Source organism: Helianthus annuus, chromosome 14 (genome assembly GCF_002127325.2).
Source record: "Helianthus annuus cultivar XRQ/B chromosome 14, HanXRQr2.0-SUNRISE, whole genome shotgun sequence".
Lineage (NCBI taxonomy): Eukaryota > Viridiplantae > Streptophyta > Magnoliopsida > Asterales > Asteraceae > Helianthus > Helianthus annuus.
In genome coordinates, this window is record NC_035446.2 from 18,781,686 (window position 1) to 18,803,267 (window position 21,582).

The 21,582-nt window shown below is 35.9% G+C and overlaps 1 protein-coding gene and 1 non-coding gene across 19 annotated transcripts; both read right to left on the reverse strand.

Moving 5' to 3' along the window:
- Positions 1–321: 321 nt before the first annotated feature.
- LOC118486343 (extensin-like) lies at positions 322–8,647 on the reverse strand. Its single transcript, XM_035982725.1, has 2 exons — positions 8,383–8,647; positions 322–1,914 (listed from the first exon to the last, which is right to left on the reverse strand). The coding sequence occupies exons 1-2, from the start codon at positions 8,478–8,480 to the stop codon at positions 615–617; spliced, it is 1,398 nt and encodes a 465-aa protein (XP_035838618.1). The 5' UTR covers positions 8,481–8,647; the 3' UTR covers positions 322–614.
- Positions 8,648–13,111: 4,464 nt separating this feature from the next.
- On the reverse strand, positions 13,112–18,760 carry LOC110908147. 18 transcript variants are annotated; one of them, XR_004879945.1, is made up of 17 exons: positions 18,696–18,760; positions 18,492–18,616; positions 18,308–18,412; positions 18,140–18,185; positions 17,939–18,032; positions 17,781–17,852; positions 17,024–17,095; positions 16,795–16,891; positions 16,453–16,587; positions 16,261–16,338; positions 16,056–16,161; positions 15,777–15,918; positions 15,204–15,266; positions 14,921–15,033; positions 14,689–14,796; positions 14,461–14,557; positions 13,467–13,918 (listed from the first exon to the last, which is right to left on the reverse strand). It is a non-coding gene; the product is annotated as an uncharacterized LOC110908147 (transcript). The 18 variants fall into 18 exon arrangements; XR_004879944.1 differs by having other exon boundaries at positions 13,467–13,803; positions 15,777–16,161; positions 17,743–17,852; XR_004879943.1 differs by having other exon boundaries at positions 13,467–13,911; positions 15,777–16,161; positions 17,743–17,852.
- Between the last annotated feature and the right edge of the window lie 2,822 nt (positions 18,761–21,582).

Consider the following 21,582-nt stretch of genomic DNA (forward strand, 5'->3'; position numbering starts at 1 on the left):
ATAAACCACAACTGTCACTATATGACATAGTCATAACCCGTAGGTATCAAGTCATTAATAGACTTGTATACAGATAAAATCTGTAGATAATTTATTAAAAAGGGTGACGTGGGTGATTTTACGAATCACGCTTAGTCAAGAATGTTAACATGTTCTCAGACGTTAACAGGGAGTTGAATCTTTTCAACCAGGTTTTACCATCATGGCCAGGCCTATTAATAAGGCATTCAAGCTAGGTTATACCTTACTAAGATTCTTATAAAATGGCAAATCAAATAAAAATTGATATTTTCCATTATTTTAATATTATATTCATGCATATAAATAAAATGAGAAATTCAAATTAACCATTTCAAATTTCAAATAAAGTACTAGTACATCTTTTGCCCTAAACGGGACTTTGAAATAACATGAATAACATGAATAACATGCCCGCGCAGGGGCTAAACAAATAACAACAAAAGCAAAATAAAATAAAGCAAACCCACGCAGGGGTCAACAGAACAGCATACCCACGCAGGGGTAGAATAAGATAGATATACCCACGCAGGGGTAGAGTACAGGAATAGATGTCCACACAGGGACATGAGTACATGAAATGATAATCGAAGGATTCAATGATCCCTCTTGCTCTTACCCTTGAGCAAATCAAACACCTTCTTGAACATGCCACTGGTGCGACGGCGATCAGCTCGCATCTCGTGTTGAAACTCACGTCGCATGCTATCAATCCCATGCAGGATTTCCTGAACCTGCGGCGGCGACATCATAGGCGCCGGTGGCGGTGGCTGGTACTGCTGCGGCTGCGGTGGCTGGTACTGCTGCGGCTGCGGTGGCTGCTGGTAACCCGGAGGGTAACTAAAAGTAGACTGCCCAGCAGCCCAAGTGTCTCCCAATGGACCACTAGGTGGGAGTGAGCTGTAGTTCACAGCTTGCCAATAAGGGTCTCCTGTGTAATCATAACCCTGAGGGAAAACATGCTCGAACGGGTTAAACTGAGCTGCACTAGCATAAGCTGGAATCGGCTCTCCAAAATTCTGCGGCGGCAGAGGCGGGATCGGTACTGAAGTGACCTCCGATACAGGATGCTGAGACTCCCCTGTCTCGGACTCCCCGGGAAGAGACGTGTAGCGGCTGCTACCAACATGTGGAGGGGTGCCTATGCGAATCCCTCCGCGCGTAGACATGCGCGCATTCCTCCTTGGCCTCTGAGGCGGAGGAGGTAAAACTGGTGGCGGCGGTGGTGACGGAGTGATCACGTCACGCCATAGGGCCTCAGATAGGTCCTGCGGTAGAGGCGGCTGCTGCTGAAGCTGCTGCGAGTGGTGCTGCGAGTGCACCGGCGAAACCTGGTGAGACTGGAGCATCGGAGAGTTGTGGCTGGGGGTGTAATACCAATCATGCTGCTTAAATCTCTCCTGAAAGCTGTCCCCACCATTGTAGGGTGATCCCCTAAATGGCGACCCATCCGATATCTCAATCGGATGGTTAGGCGTACCTGATGGTGGTAGCGAGGGGTCCGTATCCTCGTCGACGTCCATCTCGTGACCACCAGAAAAGTGGTCCTCCGGTCCAAGTGGGTTATGACCCACTGGCTCATCCACAAAAGCATCAGGGTTATATAAACCCTGGTAGACTGGTGCTGGATACTGGTGCGGTGACTGATGCAAAGGTATGTAGGATCCATGCGAACCATGGGGCCCATTCTCCGAGTGGGGCCCAAACGAGTGGGGTAAAGACGGTGAAGTGCTGGCGGATACCGAGTGTCTAGCAGGCTCGGCGAAAGACCTCCAAAGGTCGTTGGCGGCTGTGTTGTGCGTGGCGGATGGTGCTCGCCTATGTGAGGGCCCTGCCTCATGGTCGTGAGACGTAGCAAATCCTCCTCGACCTCTCATACGGGGCGGCATAGTGATCCTGTCAAAAGTCAAACAAGTTGCACAACAAAATATATAAGACAATGCAAAATAATAAAAATAAATTAACGAAATGTTGAACATTTCCTAAGTTCCTTGTCTAGACTCGAAAATCGAGGAATGTGCAATTGTGTAACTGAGATTAAACACATTAGGATAGTGTTTAATTCACTCAGCGTTGGCTCTGATACCAACCTGTCACACCCCGATTTCCACGTGTCACCGGTGGGCCCGGTGTGGGGTACAGTGACGTAGTTGGCATCGTTATAGACAATCAACACAATATAATAATGCACAGCGGAAGCAGAATAGATACATTTCAACTTTAAATAAAGTGCAATGATAATTATCACAGTAGTTGAAACGGATCCACAGGCGGATCAAATAAAATAAGATAAAAATAGTTCAACAGATATATTGTCGTCCGAGCTTGCGAGACTATAGTGGACGCTCTTAGGAAACAACCAGCCTATTTCCGTATAGTACCTGCACTTAACCTTTTGGGAAAAATACGTCAGTTTACACTGGTAAATACAAATCGACTGACTCATTTTGAAAATGATTGAAAATTGATTTAAATGCACAAGGCATAAATATTTTTATTAACTTGGGATAATTATATAATATAAACTTGTGAACGATTTACATGCACTCGTATCTTTGGTGGCCCGGGATCTGCTGTCCGGGCTAAGAATTAAATGACACACCACATTAAAGAGTTATACACGACGAGTGTACGCCTACACCCCGTGCTCTGGTCGTGGCCATCTCGTGAGATAATGCCAAGGATATCCGGGACACGGTCAATAACCCCCCAAAGCCTTTAAGTAAGACAAGACTGTTTAAACGAAGTCGCACAAGCTATTCAAGACTGTACACCCATAAGGAGCAGGACTTGTGCGCCCGATCAAGCGGTATTTTAAATACCGTACCCCAAGCCCGTATAGGGAAAATAAGTCAAAATGTATTTACCTGAGCAAGTATAAGTCACAAATGATAAGTGTTGGTAGCTTTTACCGGGCCTCCTAATCTGGAACAAAGGTTTATAATTAACCTATTAGATTCCTAACGGGTCTTTTATTTAAGCCTAAGCTTTGACCGGTTAGTTTTAAGAATGATACGGTTTACGCACGATTAAGCGAAAGACCGGATAGAATGTGATTTAGACCCGACAAGTTTGAATACTTGTATAATATGGGTATACTAAATACATTCTGGATTTTGAAATAAAAATGATATCGTTTGGCCCGTTTCGGTCAATTTACGCAAACTAGTTACGTAAACCGAACCGAACGTAAAAAGGGCGATACGGGTAGAAAAATGATTCAAATGCAAGTTCCCTGATATAATATGCTTTAAATATGATATATATCAGTAAGTTATGTTCTATATTGCCCGGAATAATTTTAAACTCAATTTATGCCTTAGAAGGGCATTTTGGTCATTTAAAAGATAATAAAAGAGTAAAATTAGAACTCTGAGTTTCGGGTCTGGTTCATACAGTAAATATACTTAATATAACATATTATATCAGTAGGGTATGACCCATATATCAAATTTATCATTTAAAACCGAACTATGCACCGTAGGGGTATTTTAGTAATTTCACAAGGGCTAAAAACGCCAAAACTGGAAGTCTGAGTTCATATACTTATACTTACTGTTTTTATATGAAAATATGCTAAACACATCAGTAGGTATAGGTCTTATATGTTTAAAACAAGTATAACGCTCAACATGCGCTTAACACGCTAAATATGCGATTTAAGGGCGTTTTCGGGTTTTCAAATTAAATCTGAGATTTTTATATTTCCAGAATACTTAAAATAATTTATTCATCATATAAAATCAGTAGAAAAAGGTTTCGGGTCAAAAGGATGTGTAAAACTCATTTTATGACTAAAACGGTCAAAACCGACATAAGCCGAAATGACTAGGCGATCTAGGATCCGTTCAGCCAAAAATTAATTAAAAATCATCAAAATTCCCAGAATATTATATTACTTCTGTTGGTAAAGAGTTTCGTATCAAAACGTGGCCAGAAACGGGTTCTACGCGAAAAGGACCGTTTATGTAAATTTATAATATAGTTTTACGCTAATGGCCATAACTCACAATCTGGACCACCACCGATCCGAAATTTTCGGTGCAAGTTTATATATTAGAAATAAAGTTTTCTATCCTTTCACTTTTCCAAAAATCACGTTTTATATCAAAAAGGGCAAAATAGTCAACTTTATGCATAAATCGGAAACATGCATTCGAATCGGCTAAGCATAGACTTATGACATAAATTTCCAGAAAGTTTAACTAAAATGCCAATGGTCAAAAATGCTCTAAAATACAGATCTCACACATGCATGTACGGATCCGAACCGATAGTTTACGAAAAAGTCATTTATTAGGACTTTCGGTTCCAATCCGGGTTTACACTAAAGATCGTCGAGTTGATCGTGGTAAAATACATTCTTATATTCATAATAAAGCTTTCTATGAAGATCAAACAGATTGCATGTCATCTATATCATTATTCATGTCATTTTTCACAAAAATTGCTTCTGTTGACTTTTTAGAAATAGGTTTGACTCGACATTTAGCATGCATGTAGTGGGAATCAAAGAGTACCCTTTTGAGGGTTTGTTTCCCATAATATTACCAACATGTATCAGGTTTCAATTCGAGAAATGACTGATTGAAACTTGTTAAATCAGAAAGTCAAAGCTTATGAACAAACAGTTTGACTTTTAGCAATAATCACAACAAGAACGGATTAAAGAACGAATTGGAAGCTTACAAAGGTCCTATAGGTGCTTAGTGAACACTAGGATCGGCCTTGAAGATCAGATGAACTCCAGAAATCTGCCTTGAAGGTTCTTGCAATTGAGAGCTTCTTGGTTACTATGAAATTGCTCAAGAAATGGATGCAAAATCGGATTTAAAGCTGGAATTTGAGGGTTACTGTTTGCCTAGCCATGCATGGCTTCTAATTGGAGCAAAAGGAGGCAAGAAACAACTGGATACCACTCAAAATCGGAGCCAAATAACCCAAATCCGCGACTTCTGTCGCTGGCAGCCCCACGCGGCCCGCTTGGGTCAGACCAGGCGGGTCGCCTGACCCCTGATCAGCAAAACAAGTTTCAATTTTGGCAGAAATGGTCCCTGAGCTTGTACGCGATGTTTCGGCTACTTTTCTCGACCCGTAAACCCCCAAACTTGGTTTCTAAGAACCTTAGGACTTTTACCAACATGGAAATGTCCTCGGAACATTTTGCGCTCAACCGAAAAGCCCTGAAATTCGACGTTGACGCTTTTAGTCCTTCAAGTACGGTTTTGGCCATAACTTTCTCATACGTTGACGAAACTTCATGAAATTTTAACCACATATTCTAGTGAGTATATTTTAGCTTCTCAAAGCTTCGGGTCTGCCAAAAGTTCACTCAGAGGTATAAATTAAACATGTTGACACTTTTGGCCCCTATAGTTTGTAATACTTCACTTTTGTGCAATTTCCGCGTCGTATGATCCATGAACCATCCGTTTAAGGTTATGAACATTATGTAGGGTTATCATAGAGCCTATTTATCCATTGTTGACACTTTGGACCCTTACGTTCCATAGTTTTCACTGTTTGTCACTTTTAGTCCCTCTAAAGTATGTTTTCTCATAACGGAACCTTATGACACGTGTCAAGACATTATTGGACGAAATTTTTTCGAGGTGTTACAGTTTATAAGAACCTTAGGACATTTACCAACATGGTAATGTCCTCGGATAACTTTGCGCTCAACCGAAAGGCCATGAAATTCGACGTTGACGCTTTTAGTCCTTCAAGTACGGTTTTGGCCATAACTTTCTCATACGTTGACGAAACTTCATGAAATTTTAACCACATATTCTAGTGAGTATATTTTAGCTTCTCAAAGCTTCGGGTCTGCCAAAAGTTCACTCAGAGGTATAAATTAAACATGTTGACACTTTTGGCCCCTATAGTTTGTAATTCCTCACTTTTGTGCAATTTCCGCGTCGTATGATCCATGAACCATCCGTTTAAGGTGATAAACATTATGTAGGGTTATCATAGAGTCTATTTATCCATTGTTGATACTTTGGACCCTTACGTTCCATAGTTTTCACCGTTTGTCACTTTTAGTCCCTCTAAAGTTCGTTTTCACATACCGGAACCTTATGACACGTGTCAAGACATTATTGGACGAAATTTTTCGAGGTGTTACAGGGACCTAAGGGAAGATGGTTGCTAATCAGAGGAGCTCCAGAGAAGAGTCTTGAGTGAGAGTGGAATGAGCAAGTTCAAGGTTCACAACTTCTTCTCCTTATATAGTGAACTATGGAGCACAAGATCAAGCCAAAGAAGTCTATGATTGATACAAGATCATCCCAGGTGTCTCTATGAAGCTATATACTGCCTATCAAGCCCCTGAATTCGAATACCACCTTAATAAGGCGGTGGAACTGACTGAACTGGCAGCGACAGTCTTACGGACCGTAAGCCAGAGCTCTTGCGGTCCGTATGCTCCTCTTACGGACCGTATGCTTAACGGTTGCGGTCCGTAACCGACCCTTGCTCAAATCGCCTAGTTACTATCTTACGGACCGTAAGCCCTTGGCTTTGCGGTCCGTATCCGATGACCAGAGGACAAAAATTTGGGATTTCATAGGCTTTGAGCATGCACTTCTTTCCAATCCGAATCTTGTGCATTTCTTTTCAGCTGAGGGTCCCTTTTGCTCAGATATTGCATGCCTTACATGCACTTACTCTCACTTGGCACTTAGTGGCAAGTTTAAAGTGACGGAAATTTCAAGAATTCATGCTTGGACATATTTTAGCTCAATGTTTAATTCTTTTAATCAGAATTGTAAATTTCCTGATTGTAGTAGTAACATTTTAAGAATCCAATTTCCATAAAAATGGAATTTTATTTATTTAGGAATTAACCGGCTAAATATATATCAGATGTTTATCATAATGATTTAGGGTCTTGGGATTTGTAATTTGGGTCGCTCAGAGATATTTTAATAACATGTCGCCCTTGGGTCGTTCAGAGGTATTTTAATTACGAGATGTTACAAAGTAGATGTTTTGAAACCTTTTACAAATTCAAAAAAACAATTATTATTATTATTATTATTATTATTATTATTATTATTATTATTATTATTATTATTATTATTATTATTATTATTACTATTACTATTACTCTCACTATCACTATCACTATCACTACCACTACCACTACCACTACCACTACCACTACCACTACCACTACCACTACCACTACCACTACCACTACCACTACCACTACCACTACCACTACCACTACCACTACCACTACCACTACCACTACCACTACCACTACCACTATGAAAGAAAAGTTAACATCACTTAACAATGGCTAGCTAAACAAGATCAATTGGATTATTCCTTGCGGTACATAAGAAGCTTGAAATGCTTTTCTTGGAGATGATGTGGTTCGTAATTTCATAAAGCAAACATTTGGAAAATAAATTCACGTTAACCATTAATAACACCAAGCATAATGAGCAGGTAACTTCATGCAGCCATAGCCTTATGAATTGTTTGGGGGCAACTTTGTGCAACACAGGCAGTGGCGAATACATAAAATTTTGTTACTGGCGGCATAAATGGGATACGTAAAAAAATGAGTCAGGTTAAACTAAACAAACAAATATATTAATCATTTTTAAGTTGGTTGATGTATATAAAAGATAAAAAACATGAAAAATAGTATTAATATTTGAAATGATTTTACTGGTAGTCCTTGTATAATATATATCATAAATAATAAAATAAGAACATTAATTATAAAAATGATAAATAAATAAATAATTAATAAGTACTGTAAACAATGCTATACGTCTAAAAAACAGATAGATAGTATTATTCATCAAAAATATATATATAGAAACTATTAATAAACATTTGAAATTTGTAAAAATTAATTTGGTTATTGAATGTTGGTGTGGCCGCCGGTTTTTTTTTTTTTTTTTTTTTTTTTTTTTTTTCAATAGAGAGAGGACATAAAAAGCTAAAAAATAATAGGTTTAAACTAGGTATTTTTTTACTTTTTTCTAAAATCTAAGTCATCTTTTTTCCTTCTTCCTTTTTTTCACCATTGTTAAAAGTTCATCCACCAAAGAACAGAAAAATGTATATGACGGAAAAAACGCATATGACACTACATATCTTTAATGTTCTCTGGTCAATTACAAGGTCAAAGGTTCACTCCATTCTCAGATTGTTATATATCCATTTTATATATGGTTGAGCTCATAGAATAATGAGAATCCCTGGGTAAACATTTCTCTACCTAAGACTATTTAAAAACAACGGGTAATGATGATATGTGCTACTCTTCAAAAAATGGTATGACAAAGCAATAACAAAGAACACAAGTAAACAATGATTAGGATAAAGGGAATGAGATTTTACCTAAAATTTCCGAGATCACCGATTCCAACAATGAACAGAAGATAGAACAACCATGGAATCTTGTAACAAAAGCAGCTCCAGCGCGCAAGCACTTTCATGGCATAGGTTTGTTGGTTGCAAGGCCGGTCCAAACGCTAAAACCGTATGTGGTTACGAAGACCAGAAAACAATCAATATGATAGATGTTGGAGAAAGAAAGAAAGGCAACCAATTTGGTACTGTGTTGTTCAAACAAGCTTGAACGAGGGAGATGGCAAGTGTGGTGGGAGGAATTTAAAGTGTGACAGTAGGTTAAACCATATATATATACGTATTATGTATCCATGTAAAACGTATTTCCTTTGCATATATAAAAACTAAATAAAATAGTTCATTATATTATTTATATCTTATTTGTTTTGTCACGTGACTTGAAAAAGCAAAATCGCCCGTGATGGTTCGGTAAGACCTGCTCTACTGGAACAGAAGCATTTAATTTAGATTGTGGGGTATGATGGGGTTTGGGTTGGGCATTGGTTAACACATGGAATGGGAAAAAAAACTCACGCCCATGGGGTATGGTGGGGCTTGGGTTGGGGGCATGAGTTGACACATGACCATTGAGATCCCGCCATGTCACCTTGCTAGCCCGCCCCACGGCTTCAAACCCACGCCAAAGGGGCCACGCCCCAAACCTAAGCCCCAACCCAAGCCCCATACCGCATGGCCTTATAATGAAGTAAAATGGTTATTTGAGGTTTCTCTATTTTATGGAATATTAATAATGGAAATATCAAAATGGTATTGATTTTTATAAAATTAGTGAGATGCCTCGCGCTATGCAGCAGGAATTCGGTTTGTATCAATTCGGTTTTTTACGTTACCAGCAACTAAAACAGAAATTCCCAAAAAATAAAATCTTTATATATCCAAAAACATATTAACACGTATTTTATATCGATCGAAAACCAAAATAACATGTGTCAATACCGGTTGTAGTAAAACCAATACTGGTACTGATGTTGTGCGGTTGGAATTGGTTCGCAATGGTAGAGGCACTCGCATAAATTAAGATGCCAAAAAATATACACTATTTTGAATGCATTTTTTTACCGAAATGTCTGGCAAACAAAATTACACACAAACGTGTGTTCAGATTTTTTTTTTAAAGTTAACGAACACAAACTATTAAAAAAGCAAAACTAAATACTATAAAAATAGATTACAGACGTATATTACAAATACCAGTACTGGTTCCAATTATATCGGTACAGTTATCAAAATATTATAATTTTTAAATATTGTAATTTTTCGTTAGTTTTAAATTAATACTAAGCTAATGAAAACGAACACGAACAACTTCATTTTCTTAACAAACAAACACAAACATAAAATCTCGTTCGGTAAACGTTAATGAACAGCTCGTGAACACATACATATCTTAACAAACGAACACCAATAAGTTTTTTTCGTGTTCGTTCGATTCATTTGATGCCTATGTAAGGAAAAATTACAAAAATAGACAGTTGACCAATCATGTTATTAAATTAGTCATTGAGTTTTAAATGCGTGATAAGCTTGCATATTTTGGGTTGAAAAAATTCTGACCCGAATTAATATATTTGGGTCGTTTTGGGTTTTTTTTTTTTAAGTGCAATGGGTTGGTTTGCACTTCTTTTTAGTAACTAACGGGTCCAATTGGGTCATCCCCTAGAACACGAAGATATTTCATAGGTTAACTTGGTTCTGATTGTAAAAAGGAACGGGTTTAGGTTTTTAGATTGTTTCAGTTCGGAAAACACCATCACCATAAAAAAAAACTCCAATAAAAATCTTAACAATCCTTCCACAATTTTAACAATCGATTGTGGGTTCGAATTAAGTCACGGGTGAATAGTTATTAGTAGATACCTTGGAAGCTTTGATTTGAATGCACTTGAATGCACTGATGGATGGTCAGAATGCACTTGGAAAATTGAACACATGCATTGCATTGATAAAAGCAATTTATGCATGAGTTGGTGGAGTAGGAATCTTGAATTGCACCAGTAGTAATTGGCATGTAGTTGGGAAACAAATAAATGAAAGTTAAACATACATTAAATTAAAATACTTCCAAAAAAGAATCTCACTTCAAATTTATTTAATTATTCTGTTTTTTCCGCTTTGTCAACAACAGATACTTTCTAATCTTTTTTTATTTTATTTTTTTAAAGAAGAACTTCATTAAAACACCGCACCAACCCAAAAGTAGAGAGGCCAAAACACAACCGAAAAAGGCAAACTACCGAAAAAAGACAAACCACCAAAATTACATCATATACATAGGATATTTACACCATTCAATCCAATCTAAATTCTTATGTCTCGACCTATTCTTCAACCACAGGAAACCAAGCGACTTTATGTCTCCTAGAATGTCTTCACTTTTGCCTCTTCCGTTAGAGAAAACCACCTCGTTACGGGCCTTCCAAATGCACCAACAACCGAGCAATATGAGGCCTTTCACAATCGGAGACTCCTCCTTCCTCAATTTGCAGAAGTTTGCATGCTCTAACACATCCTTGAAACCAAAAGCGAACATAGAAGGAATCCGAACCCATGTGCAAAAAGCCTGCCAGAAGTTCAAAACCAAGTTGCAACCTGTGAAGATATGATCCAAGCTTTCATCTAGTCGCCACAGAACGCACAACAAAGAGCATCGAGCTGAACATTTCGTTTATAAAGAGCCGTCTTCGTCGTTTATAAGCTACATAAGGCTAATAAGTCACACACCATTAAAATCCAGCACTGTACAAGTCCAGTACTATTAAACACACCCTCTAGCGGGGGCCATTAATAAGTAAAGGCCCAGCATTATACAAGTCCAGTGGTTATAACTTATAGCTTAAACTCGATAATAGAAAATCATGACTAGTTACATTATCGGGTACTTTAAATGACAACAAACGACAAATACATATAACTAAATATTTAGACTTTTGATAACAAAGTTAACATATCATAAGTTATAAAAAACAATTTCATACGGACACATGCACTTATAATATTAATTTGAAATGACTACATAAATTTTAGCCATACTTGACTAACTACTGTCATAAATCTAACTCTAGAAACACAATTTTCATTTTAAACATATACAAATCCAACTGGCAACAATGGTTGTTTTCATCTATTGGGTGAAATGGGTGGTGGAGGTAATAGTGCCAGACGACAGCTGAGTGACAGTCTCCTATTGGCCCAATAAAATTACGATTTTATCCCGCTTTAAAATTACGATTTTGCCATCAGTGTAAAATTATTTTCAACCCCTTAAAAATAAAATTACGCTTTTGATCCCATCTAAAAAATTCAATTTTCCCTGGGTTCAAACTTACGACTTCGCCCCGTTTAAATTTACAGTTTTGCCATTAGTTTTTCCCCTTATAACTACGATTTTGCCATCCGTTCAAAGTTATACTTCTACCCCGACTTAAAAATAAATTTACGCTTTTGCTCCCAGAAAAAATTTTCAATTTTGCCCTCGGTTCAAAATTACGATTTTGCTCTATTAAATTTACAGTTTTCCCATTAGTTTTTTTTTCTCTCATAGCCACGTTACGATTTTGCCCTTAAATTAAATTTACATTTTCTCCATCTTTTTTGTTTGTTTTCCTGGTTAAATTACAGTTTTTCCCCCAGTACAAAATTACAGTCATGCCGGCAGCTGCCTGACACTCCCCCATTGGTCCATTTAATTTACGATTTTATCCCTGAATAAAATTATGATTTCGCCCTCAGTTCTAAATTATGTTTTCCCATCGTTTTAGTTTTTTTCGCAAAAGTATAAAACTTTTTTTTAATTGGTTGACTTGATTTAATTTGTTTTCGTGTCAAGGAGCTGCCTAACACTCGCTCATTAGTCCTGAAAAATTGCAGTTTTGCCCTGAGCCGAAAAAAACGGTCTTGTCATCGTTTTAGTTTTTTTACTGACAAAATTATAATAGTGTTTTTTAATTGATTGAGAATTATTCGGCCATCGCCCCGCAACGCGAGCATAGCATCACCTAGTTATTATACATATTAAAAGAAAAGCAAGTCACCATGAATAGTAATAAAAAAAGGGTAATATTATTAGACATATAAAAAGCAAATCAAAGATTTTCATAATACTTTTATAATTTTGATTGTCTTATTACTTAATTGGTTTTTATTGGATAGATATCGATTTGGTTTATTACAGTACGAGTACAATATACGCACTCGGTATAGAAATTAACATATGTTTTACTTCGATCAAAAATGATAAAAACGAACATTGGTACAAGCACCAATATTTTTCAAACGGTATCAATCGGTTGAGACTCATGGTAGTTGTACCGATATTCATTTATCGTCGCAGACAGCGTGGATAAAATGAAAAAAAATCGAAAACCATAAAAATGAATATAGATACCGTGATATAGTGATATATTGTCAGTTTATTGAAAGAGAACACAATAAAATAAATATCGGTATCAAAAGCGTTGTTATACGTTAGGTGTCAATTTATAGAACACAAAGGAATTGAATCGAACTGATGTCAATTGGACATCAGTATCATCGATATTCGTTTCTAATTGTTTTTTTATTGATGTAAGGTTTTCTCTTTCAATTACAATAGCAGTTATCGGTATCGTAATGAGCCAAACCGATACCAACCAAATTCCTGCCGCAAAGCACGAGGGAATACCACTAGTTAATTCTAATTCTAAGTGTTCATGAACAGTAAATAAATTTTGATTTTCTTATATTATACCACTAGGTTATCACCCGGGTGCTACCCGAGTTGGAGAAAACTATTAAGATAAATATCAAATGTATAAATAAAATAAAATACAAAGTCTCATGTTACATAAATTAGTGATACAGTGATATACAATTTAAAGACAGTCGAGTACTCGAGTCCCTTTGAAGATGCATATCCTTCGAGTTACCAAAACCTTTCCCTTAGTAAATTGAGTTCCCTCTACAAAAAAAAGCCAAATTATAAGTGTTTAAATATATAATATAAACTTTAGTATCGATATTATATAATATAAACTTTGGTGTAGATACTAAGCTTGTTGAGATATTGGGACAAAAACGCACCAAGTTACTTAGGTATATATAATTCTTAATACAATCACACTACTTCAATCATAAAATCAACTAAACTTTATATAATTGTTTCACATCAATCTTAAATGAAGCAAATACTCTAATTGACAATATGGTTTGAAACATGTACAATCATATCTTGATAACTTGATGTATTTCGAAGATCAACCTCCAACTTCAACAACTTCCCTTTGATATGTTGCTTCAAATCCATAACTGATTACCAGTTGGACCCATTCCAAATTATCTGACCAAACTAAGTCTATGGTAAATGTGTGCTTGTAAGTGAAAAAACACATCCATTACTTATGCTCGTTAAATCTGCACGTCACAATAAGTCTAAGATAAATATGAGCTTGTATTTCCATGATTCTGTCCTTAGCTCTCCTTTTACCATTCTCATATTGACCCCTGTTCATCAATAAGCTCCTGCCATCTTCTCAAGTAGTAGGTTAAAAACTCAACCAAACCCAGAATTAAAAACTCACGCCATACAAACAAAATCGCATGAATTGTAGTCTCATGCCGCAAGACACACTATAAACACACCACATAATGTTGCATATCACCGATATCCCAAAAAAAACACTCATAACAATTTTTTTTGTGTGTGTGGGGGGGGTTACCGGTTGAAAAGGGTCAAGTACGATTAAATTAAATTTTGGTACAGCTTGAAATGTTAAGATTCACAAGAACCACTGTGCATTAAAATAACTTAAACATGTATATTTTTTCTTTATAAGCATTGAAATAACTTTGGACGAATTCATCCCGTTACCTTTTAAGCTCTTTTTTTATTTTACCCATTTGACACATTAGTGATTATAGACATATATAAAGATTCAGGTACCACGCAACACAACCCAACTCGACCCTTTCAAAGGTAAATAGGTTGAAATTGTCATCTCCGCAAGGAAAAGGTGGAAAAAAGTTATAACTATCCACACTATTTGAGTAGATTTAAAATTGTTTACTTACAGTTTTGCTCGCAATAGGTGAACAACAGGCATTTTATTTTTAAGGGTTGGTTTGTAGAAATGACCAACTGTTGCTTAAACGTAATTGACATTCCGACCTGCATATTAAAAATCACACATAATATATATTGGCTCTCTTTTGCAAATCTTCTTAAATCAAGAAAATCTTTTTAAATCAAGCATATGAATCGTTTTAAGCTATATACATGTTAATAGAAAGAATACTAACGGATAGTAGGATTTCAAGAAGATTGCGATCTTATTGGAGAATATAAAGGTCTGAACGAAAGCCAACAGAGACTTCGAAGGAGACTTTCTTCGGTGTATGGATCATTAGCTTTAACCATGGTAGTAACATATGTAAAATATATGAATTATACACACTAATCAAAATAGTAGAGACTTTCTAGTCAAGACACGTTAATTAAACTAATACCCCTACATAAACCTTGCAAAATTACCTTTATATTTTCATTGGATAAACCATAATAAAGATATCAGATTTAGTCTTGCAGAGCGTGTTGCAACATGACCTTCATGTGATGTCCCCATGTAGTGTAAATGATCCTGGGAACTACATTATAGCTGTTAGAACATGCCAAAAAATCACTTTGTCATGTGTAAAGGTGCTTAACATGATCTTAATCAGATTCTTACCCAACCTGTTTTGACATGTTACCCGACTCGCTTATATTGACATGATAAAGATTAGTTTTTGAGTCATTTAAAAGATGAAAATAATACCTGGAAATTCACCATTTGGAAAGATCATGAAAACAACTTTCCCTTTAAGGTGAGCCAATACTTCTGTAGAGCCATTGTCAAAAAAAATGTCAAATAGAATATAATTTTCAATCCACAAATTCGAGTTATAAAGATCTTAAAATTTCTAGCTCAACCCACCAATTTAGCAAATAAACCTTTAAAACGAAGTTATGAAGCTAAACAAAAGTTCCATGAACTATGGACCATACATGGTGTCCAAGCATTGGCGCGTTGTCGATTTTACCTATAGTTGGTTATCAAAACTGACCCGAAACCACATACCGAGCCTAACCCGAAGCAACCTGAAAAACTAAGTACACTAAAAACTGAATTTGACGACATACCCAAACCCAATTAAGTGTAAAAAAACTACCAAAAGTTATAAACACGGATCATAAGCAATCAATAAGCTTATAAGTCTCTTACAAGTTCACAACCCATGTTTAAGTTTATGAAAAGTTTATAACTAATTATCCTCGTTTGACCCGTCAGCGGTAAATTATAACTCAAGTCGACTCACTTATAAGAGAACAAACGGGCTGGCCAGTTTACCTTGTTACTCAACATGGGTGAATCACTCATATACCATGTCTCTTGTATTTCAGTTTGGCAGTGGGCATAGCAAGAGTTGATAAACATCCCTCTTGGTGAAGAAGTGCCAAAAAATCCATCCAATGCGCGTATGAACTCCAACCTGAATTATGTAAATCAAAAGTATAACCATTAGTCAATATAGAGTGCAGGTCAAGATACCCGGGAAAGTTGGATTGACCCAAAACACCATTTGTCTATATAATTACAATAATGATTTATCTTAGGGTGATTAGTGACCTTGTATGATCTCAATTTGATCAGATGAATACTGCTCAATATCCATTTTACAGTCGTGCCATTTACCATGAGGATCAACTACCCCAGGAGATACTGCATTCTTTATCTATAGAATGTAAACCGCAATTGTATCAAAAAACATCAAAAGTAAACTGTTTATATTATGTCCTGAACACTGCAATATATACTGAACTGTTTGTCTAACCTGCCCTGAATCATAGGCCGCGTTTGTTACAAAAAGTGGTGTTTCTATTTCTTGGACCACGTTTTCAGGGAAAAAGCACTGCAAAACCGGAAAAAAAAATATTTAAAATTTGAGAAAGTATAACAGTTACCGGTTACCACCACCGTCACCATACTCTTACACATGGAGTTAATTTGAAGATCAAGAACATACCTGTAGTGGTTGATCGATATCTTAATAAAAGTCCAATATGAATAAACAAACTAAAGTGAAAGGCAGATTCAATGAAAGTAGAATGAACATCCACCATGAACCCTTTTTGACTTGTTGCACAGCCTCCCCATGATGCTGAAAGAAACGAAACGGCAAACTGTAAAAGTCGTTGAGGAAAGCATAAATACGGATCTGATGCCCATTTAACCCGTCGGGTGTTTAGTTACCCTTTTTTCAGTTTACCCATTTGACCCTTACAGGATTAACCCTGATCATCTAATCATAACCAAATGGGTCGAAATGGACACCTCTAATAATTACAAAAATAAAAAGATATATTACCTTTAGCGTTTCCATCACTTCTTTTGTAGGACAACTTTATAAGCTTTTCCACCTGATCAGCATCCAGTGCTGATTCATCTAAAGCGAGGACATAATCCTAAGTTTCAAAAAAAAAATCAATTTCAAGTATCCAGACTTTCAGATCAAGCACATGTTCAGGCTTTTGTATTTGTTAGCTAAATACAAAAATTTTAATAACAAAAATGAAAATGAAAATAGTTTAGCTTACCATAAGTTCATGCAATGGTATCTTCACCTTTGAGAGCATGATTTCATAGTTGTATGCGCGCCGATGATCAATCTGAAAGAAGTTCATAAGTGTCAAAATGATATTTCTAAATAGAGCATATTCAGAAACCAGAATAAAGGTACAAGTTCATAGCAAAAAATTAATATACTATTTTACCAGTTGCACTTTACTCATAGGTGAAACAAAAGTGGGAAACCCGATACATAGGAGAACCGTGTACAAATTCTACATACCCCACCCTACCCGCCAAATTCTACATACCCCACCCTACCCGCCAAGTGGGAAAGCCAAATGTTTAGTCTTTTATAATTTGTAGAAAATACAACCTGGTATAAGACCATATAAAAAATCTGAAACCGTTATATAACCCAGTTATTTCCTACCGTTCCCATACCCCACCCTACACGCCAAGTATGTATAGATGGCTATTAAGTATGATTTAAAACGGGTTCCAACCTAGTTAACTCAAGCTAAATGAACTACAAAATGAAATATCATATTAAGAGGTGTTCGAATAGCATCAAATTAATTATGACCATTTTGGCCTTACATCAGTTTCAATTCTTTTTCACCTACTCATGGTGTGAGAGCAAAATGGTCAAAACCATTTTTTAGCTTATAATCCACTTTTACATATATTAAAAAATGCTTATAATATCCTAAATCCTTTTGACCTATTCCAAATGACAATAACCCACCTTTACATATATTAAAAATGCTTAGTTTAACAATATACCGGAGAAGCCCGGCCCAACCCATTTTGATATAACCCAACTCACTTGACCCGCCACCTACAAGACCCTGCAAACTGCATAAGGAAGTTAAAATTTTGGAATGAAAACTCTTAAATTAGATACAATCGCCAAGTTGAAAGACAAAAATAACTTCACTCACATTATGTAATCTTGATGAATCATCCCATTCTGCTTGGTTTGAAGAACATCAGCAGCCCGCTTTATACTAATATGTACATCTTATTCAACTGAAGCTATTGATAATAACGCCATGTATTTTTTCCATCAGATAACTCACGGAAAAACGTTCGATGATTCAGATCATAATTGTTAAAAAAAAACAAAGAAAAAACACACATACCATTACATATTACATGGACTGAATCCTTGAATCTCCTTAGATTTATCTAAAAAACAAATTATTAAATCCAATCCAAACTTGATTAAAAAAATCCATATGCAAAATCCACGAGAAAATCAATTATAAATTCTTCAATAACAATAAAAACTAATAAACAAACCAGATTACCAAAAGTTGAACAATCGGAACCGTTGAAAAACATCATAGACTCTCACGCACAACTAAGCACGAAAAACTGAGATTCAATTCCAATCCAAAACGCAAACACAAACCCTAGATTTCACGTCACATAGCATATTAAATTTAATCTGAATAGAAATATAAACAAAACACCATAAAAGGAAAATCATACCTTGAACTTTTGAATCGATGTTGTTGCGATGAACCGCTACGGAGCCCGTATGCTTTCTCCGACAACCCAAATCTTCCATCACCAGGGCATTAATGTAACAGATATATTCTTACCTTGAACAACACCTGGATCCGAAATGGACTTGAGATTTGAGAGATGATATAATCAATTGATTGATGAGAAGATAGTTAACCAAAATCATACCTAGGTTTTAGAAAAGAAGTGACGGTGAAGGAGATAGAGAGATTAGTAGCTTCTCAAGGAAGAATGAAAGGAATTTGGGTTACAAAAAATATATAGGGTCCGAAGTCGGGTACCAAATCAAAGAAGTGGAGGTCCGCGTGTGAATTTTAGAGCCCATATCGTTTTCCCGCCAAAATGGATTTCTAGATGCTCTAATCTAATGCCACGTCAGCCCAAATCTTCTTGTTTATTATATATAATAGATAATAGATTATTATAGAAAGCAATAATTTATTTCTAATAATAATGTGATTTTGGTTTGCAATCGTAACGAGCCTTCAAAAAGCATTTATACATCCTCATTAACTTAATTAGGTAATTGATCAACTTATTTTTTTTATTAATTATAATTATATTATTGTTCTTATTATTATCTTATTTTATTATAATTAATTTTAAACATATTTTGGGTTTCTTTAATAACTCTCAGGATAAAAAATACGATCTTTTATAGAGAAATTGGAAAATAATAATCCCATCTTTCTGAAATCAGCCGATAATAATCCCAAGTCAGTTATTAGCCAATAATAATCCGACCTCGTCCAATTTTTTTGTAAAATAGTCTGCCGTTAAAATAAGCTTAACGGAGTTAAGTGTTTTTCCGAATTACAAACTGATGTTTTAGGGCTTTTTATGAGAACGAGGATACGAGTCGATTGATGTAAAACTTACCTCGAAATTGTGTTCGAAATGGCTTAAATTTTGTTAATTGGAAGTTAAACACCTGAATTGAAGCACCATTTTCGTGGGTTGGGGGCAGTATTTCGAGGTATGTTTTACATCAATCGACTCGTATTCTCGTTCTGATCAAAAGCCCTAAAACATCGGTTTGTAATTCGGAAAAACACTTAACTGCGTTAAGTTATTTTAACGGCGGACGATTTTACAAAAAAATTGGACGAGGTCGGATTATTATTTGCTAATAACTGACTTGGGATTATGATCGGCCAATTTCAGAAAGAAGGGATTATTATTTTCCAATTTGCCTTTTTTATAAATTGACGTTGTTTACCCTTTTTCGTTATTCTAATAATATAACATAATACTTCATACATTTCGTTAGTCTAATAATATAGTACAATGGTATATTAAACTCTGAATATATCGTTGAAACATACTTATTTTATCTGCGTTTTAATAAAAGTTTTGTTCAAAATTGAACAAGTCAATTATACTTTTTTTGTTCTTTTCCATGACAAACCAAACTGATGCTGTTCGAACACATTCAGTAGCGGTATAGAGTACCTTTTATATCATAAGCTATAGCGAGTATCGATGATAAACAAAACTGATATCATCCAAACCACATCGGTGACATGTCAATTTACTTTTAAAACCTTTATCGATATTCATTCTTATGGTTTTCCCGATGTAAAACATGTTTCAATATCCTTTTTAACATATCATGACTTTATTTATTTGGGTTTATCTTTCCATCGTTATACAAAGTGCCAATTACGGTACTGATACTTTATTGAATCGAATGATGATACCAATCGACTTCCTGCCGCAACGCGCGAGGAAGTCTACTAGTATGAATTGAATTTGAACGAAACAATCAAAAAGAAAAATAACCTTCTAAAAAATTGCGCTTTAAAATGATAGAGTTAATTACATAGTTAGTCCCTGTGGTTTGCACAAAGCAACATACTTATGTACCAATAGTTTAAAATCACATTCTAGGGTATTAACTTTTCATTTTGTAACATTTGGAGGTATTAACGTTATTTGTAGGTTTAAAATCACATTCTATTAATACCCAATTATGCTATTTTCCGCAAACCACAGGGACTAACCATGTTAATACCCTAGAAGTTAATACCTCCAAACGTTACAAAATGAAAAGTTAATACCCTAGAAGGTGATTTTAAACATTTAGTACCTAAGTATGTTATTTTGTGCAAACTACAGGGACTAACTATGTAATTAACTCAAAATGATACTTAAAACTAATTATACTTAATTAACAACTAAGACAACTAATTACAATAACCATTCACGGAACAGTGACTACTGACTACTGTTGATATACGGCTTAGTGGAACAATATAACGCTTAACAGAACAATGATTACTATTGAGATAAGGCTTAGCTGGACAGTGATTACTGTTGAGATAAGGATTAATGTAACAGTGATTTAGGTCCTCTCCTCTCATTTTATACGACTCGTATACACCATTTGAAAATAAAATTTTACCATGTGTTATTGTTAGTTTTTTTATTGTAGTACGATGACTCTAGGACTAGATACTAGCTCAGTCCCTTTTGCAAGGCTTTTAAATTAGCGACTTTGTATTTTATTAAATATCAAAATATTAACTTATTTTGGTTTTTTTTTTTTTTTTTGAATTATGGTTCATATGATTCATGGAAGAAAAGTTAAAAAAATTCGACAAGATTCATCACTTAACAATGGCTACACACTACAAGAAACGGGTACCTTTAGCGGCGTCATGTGTTGCCGCTAAAAGCCCTTTTTGTCGCCGCTATTGGTTTTAGCGGCGACATGTCACCGGTGTAGATCAGCCGCTATTGCCCTTTTTGTCGCCGCTAATGACACCTTCGCCGCTATTGCCCTTTAGAATTTTAGCGAGGACATGTCGCCGCTAAAGGTCGCCGGTATTAATGTTGGTCGGTAATGGTTAAGGATCAATAGCGGTGACACGTGTTGCCGCTAAAAGTCATTTTTTTGGTACAGCAGCTAAATACAGCTGTAATACAGCCTGTTTCTCTGGCTGAAAAACAAAATCTGCCAAATTTCTAATTTCTGCAACGCAAACAAACGCCATAAACATATACTAAACGCAATAAAATTACAAACAACGTTCAAGTCCTACATTATCATCCT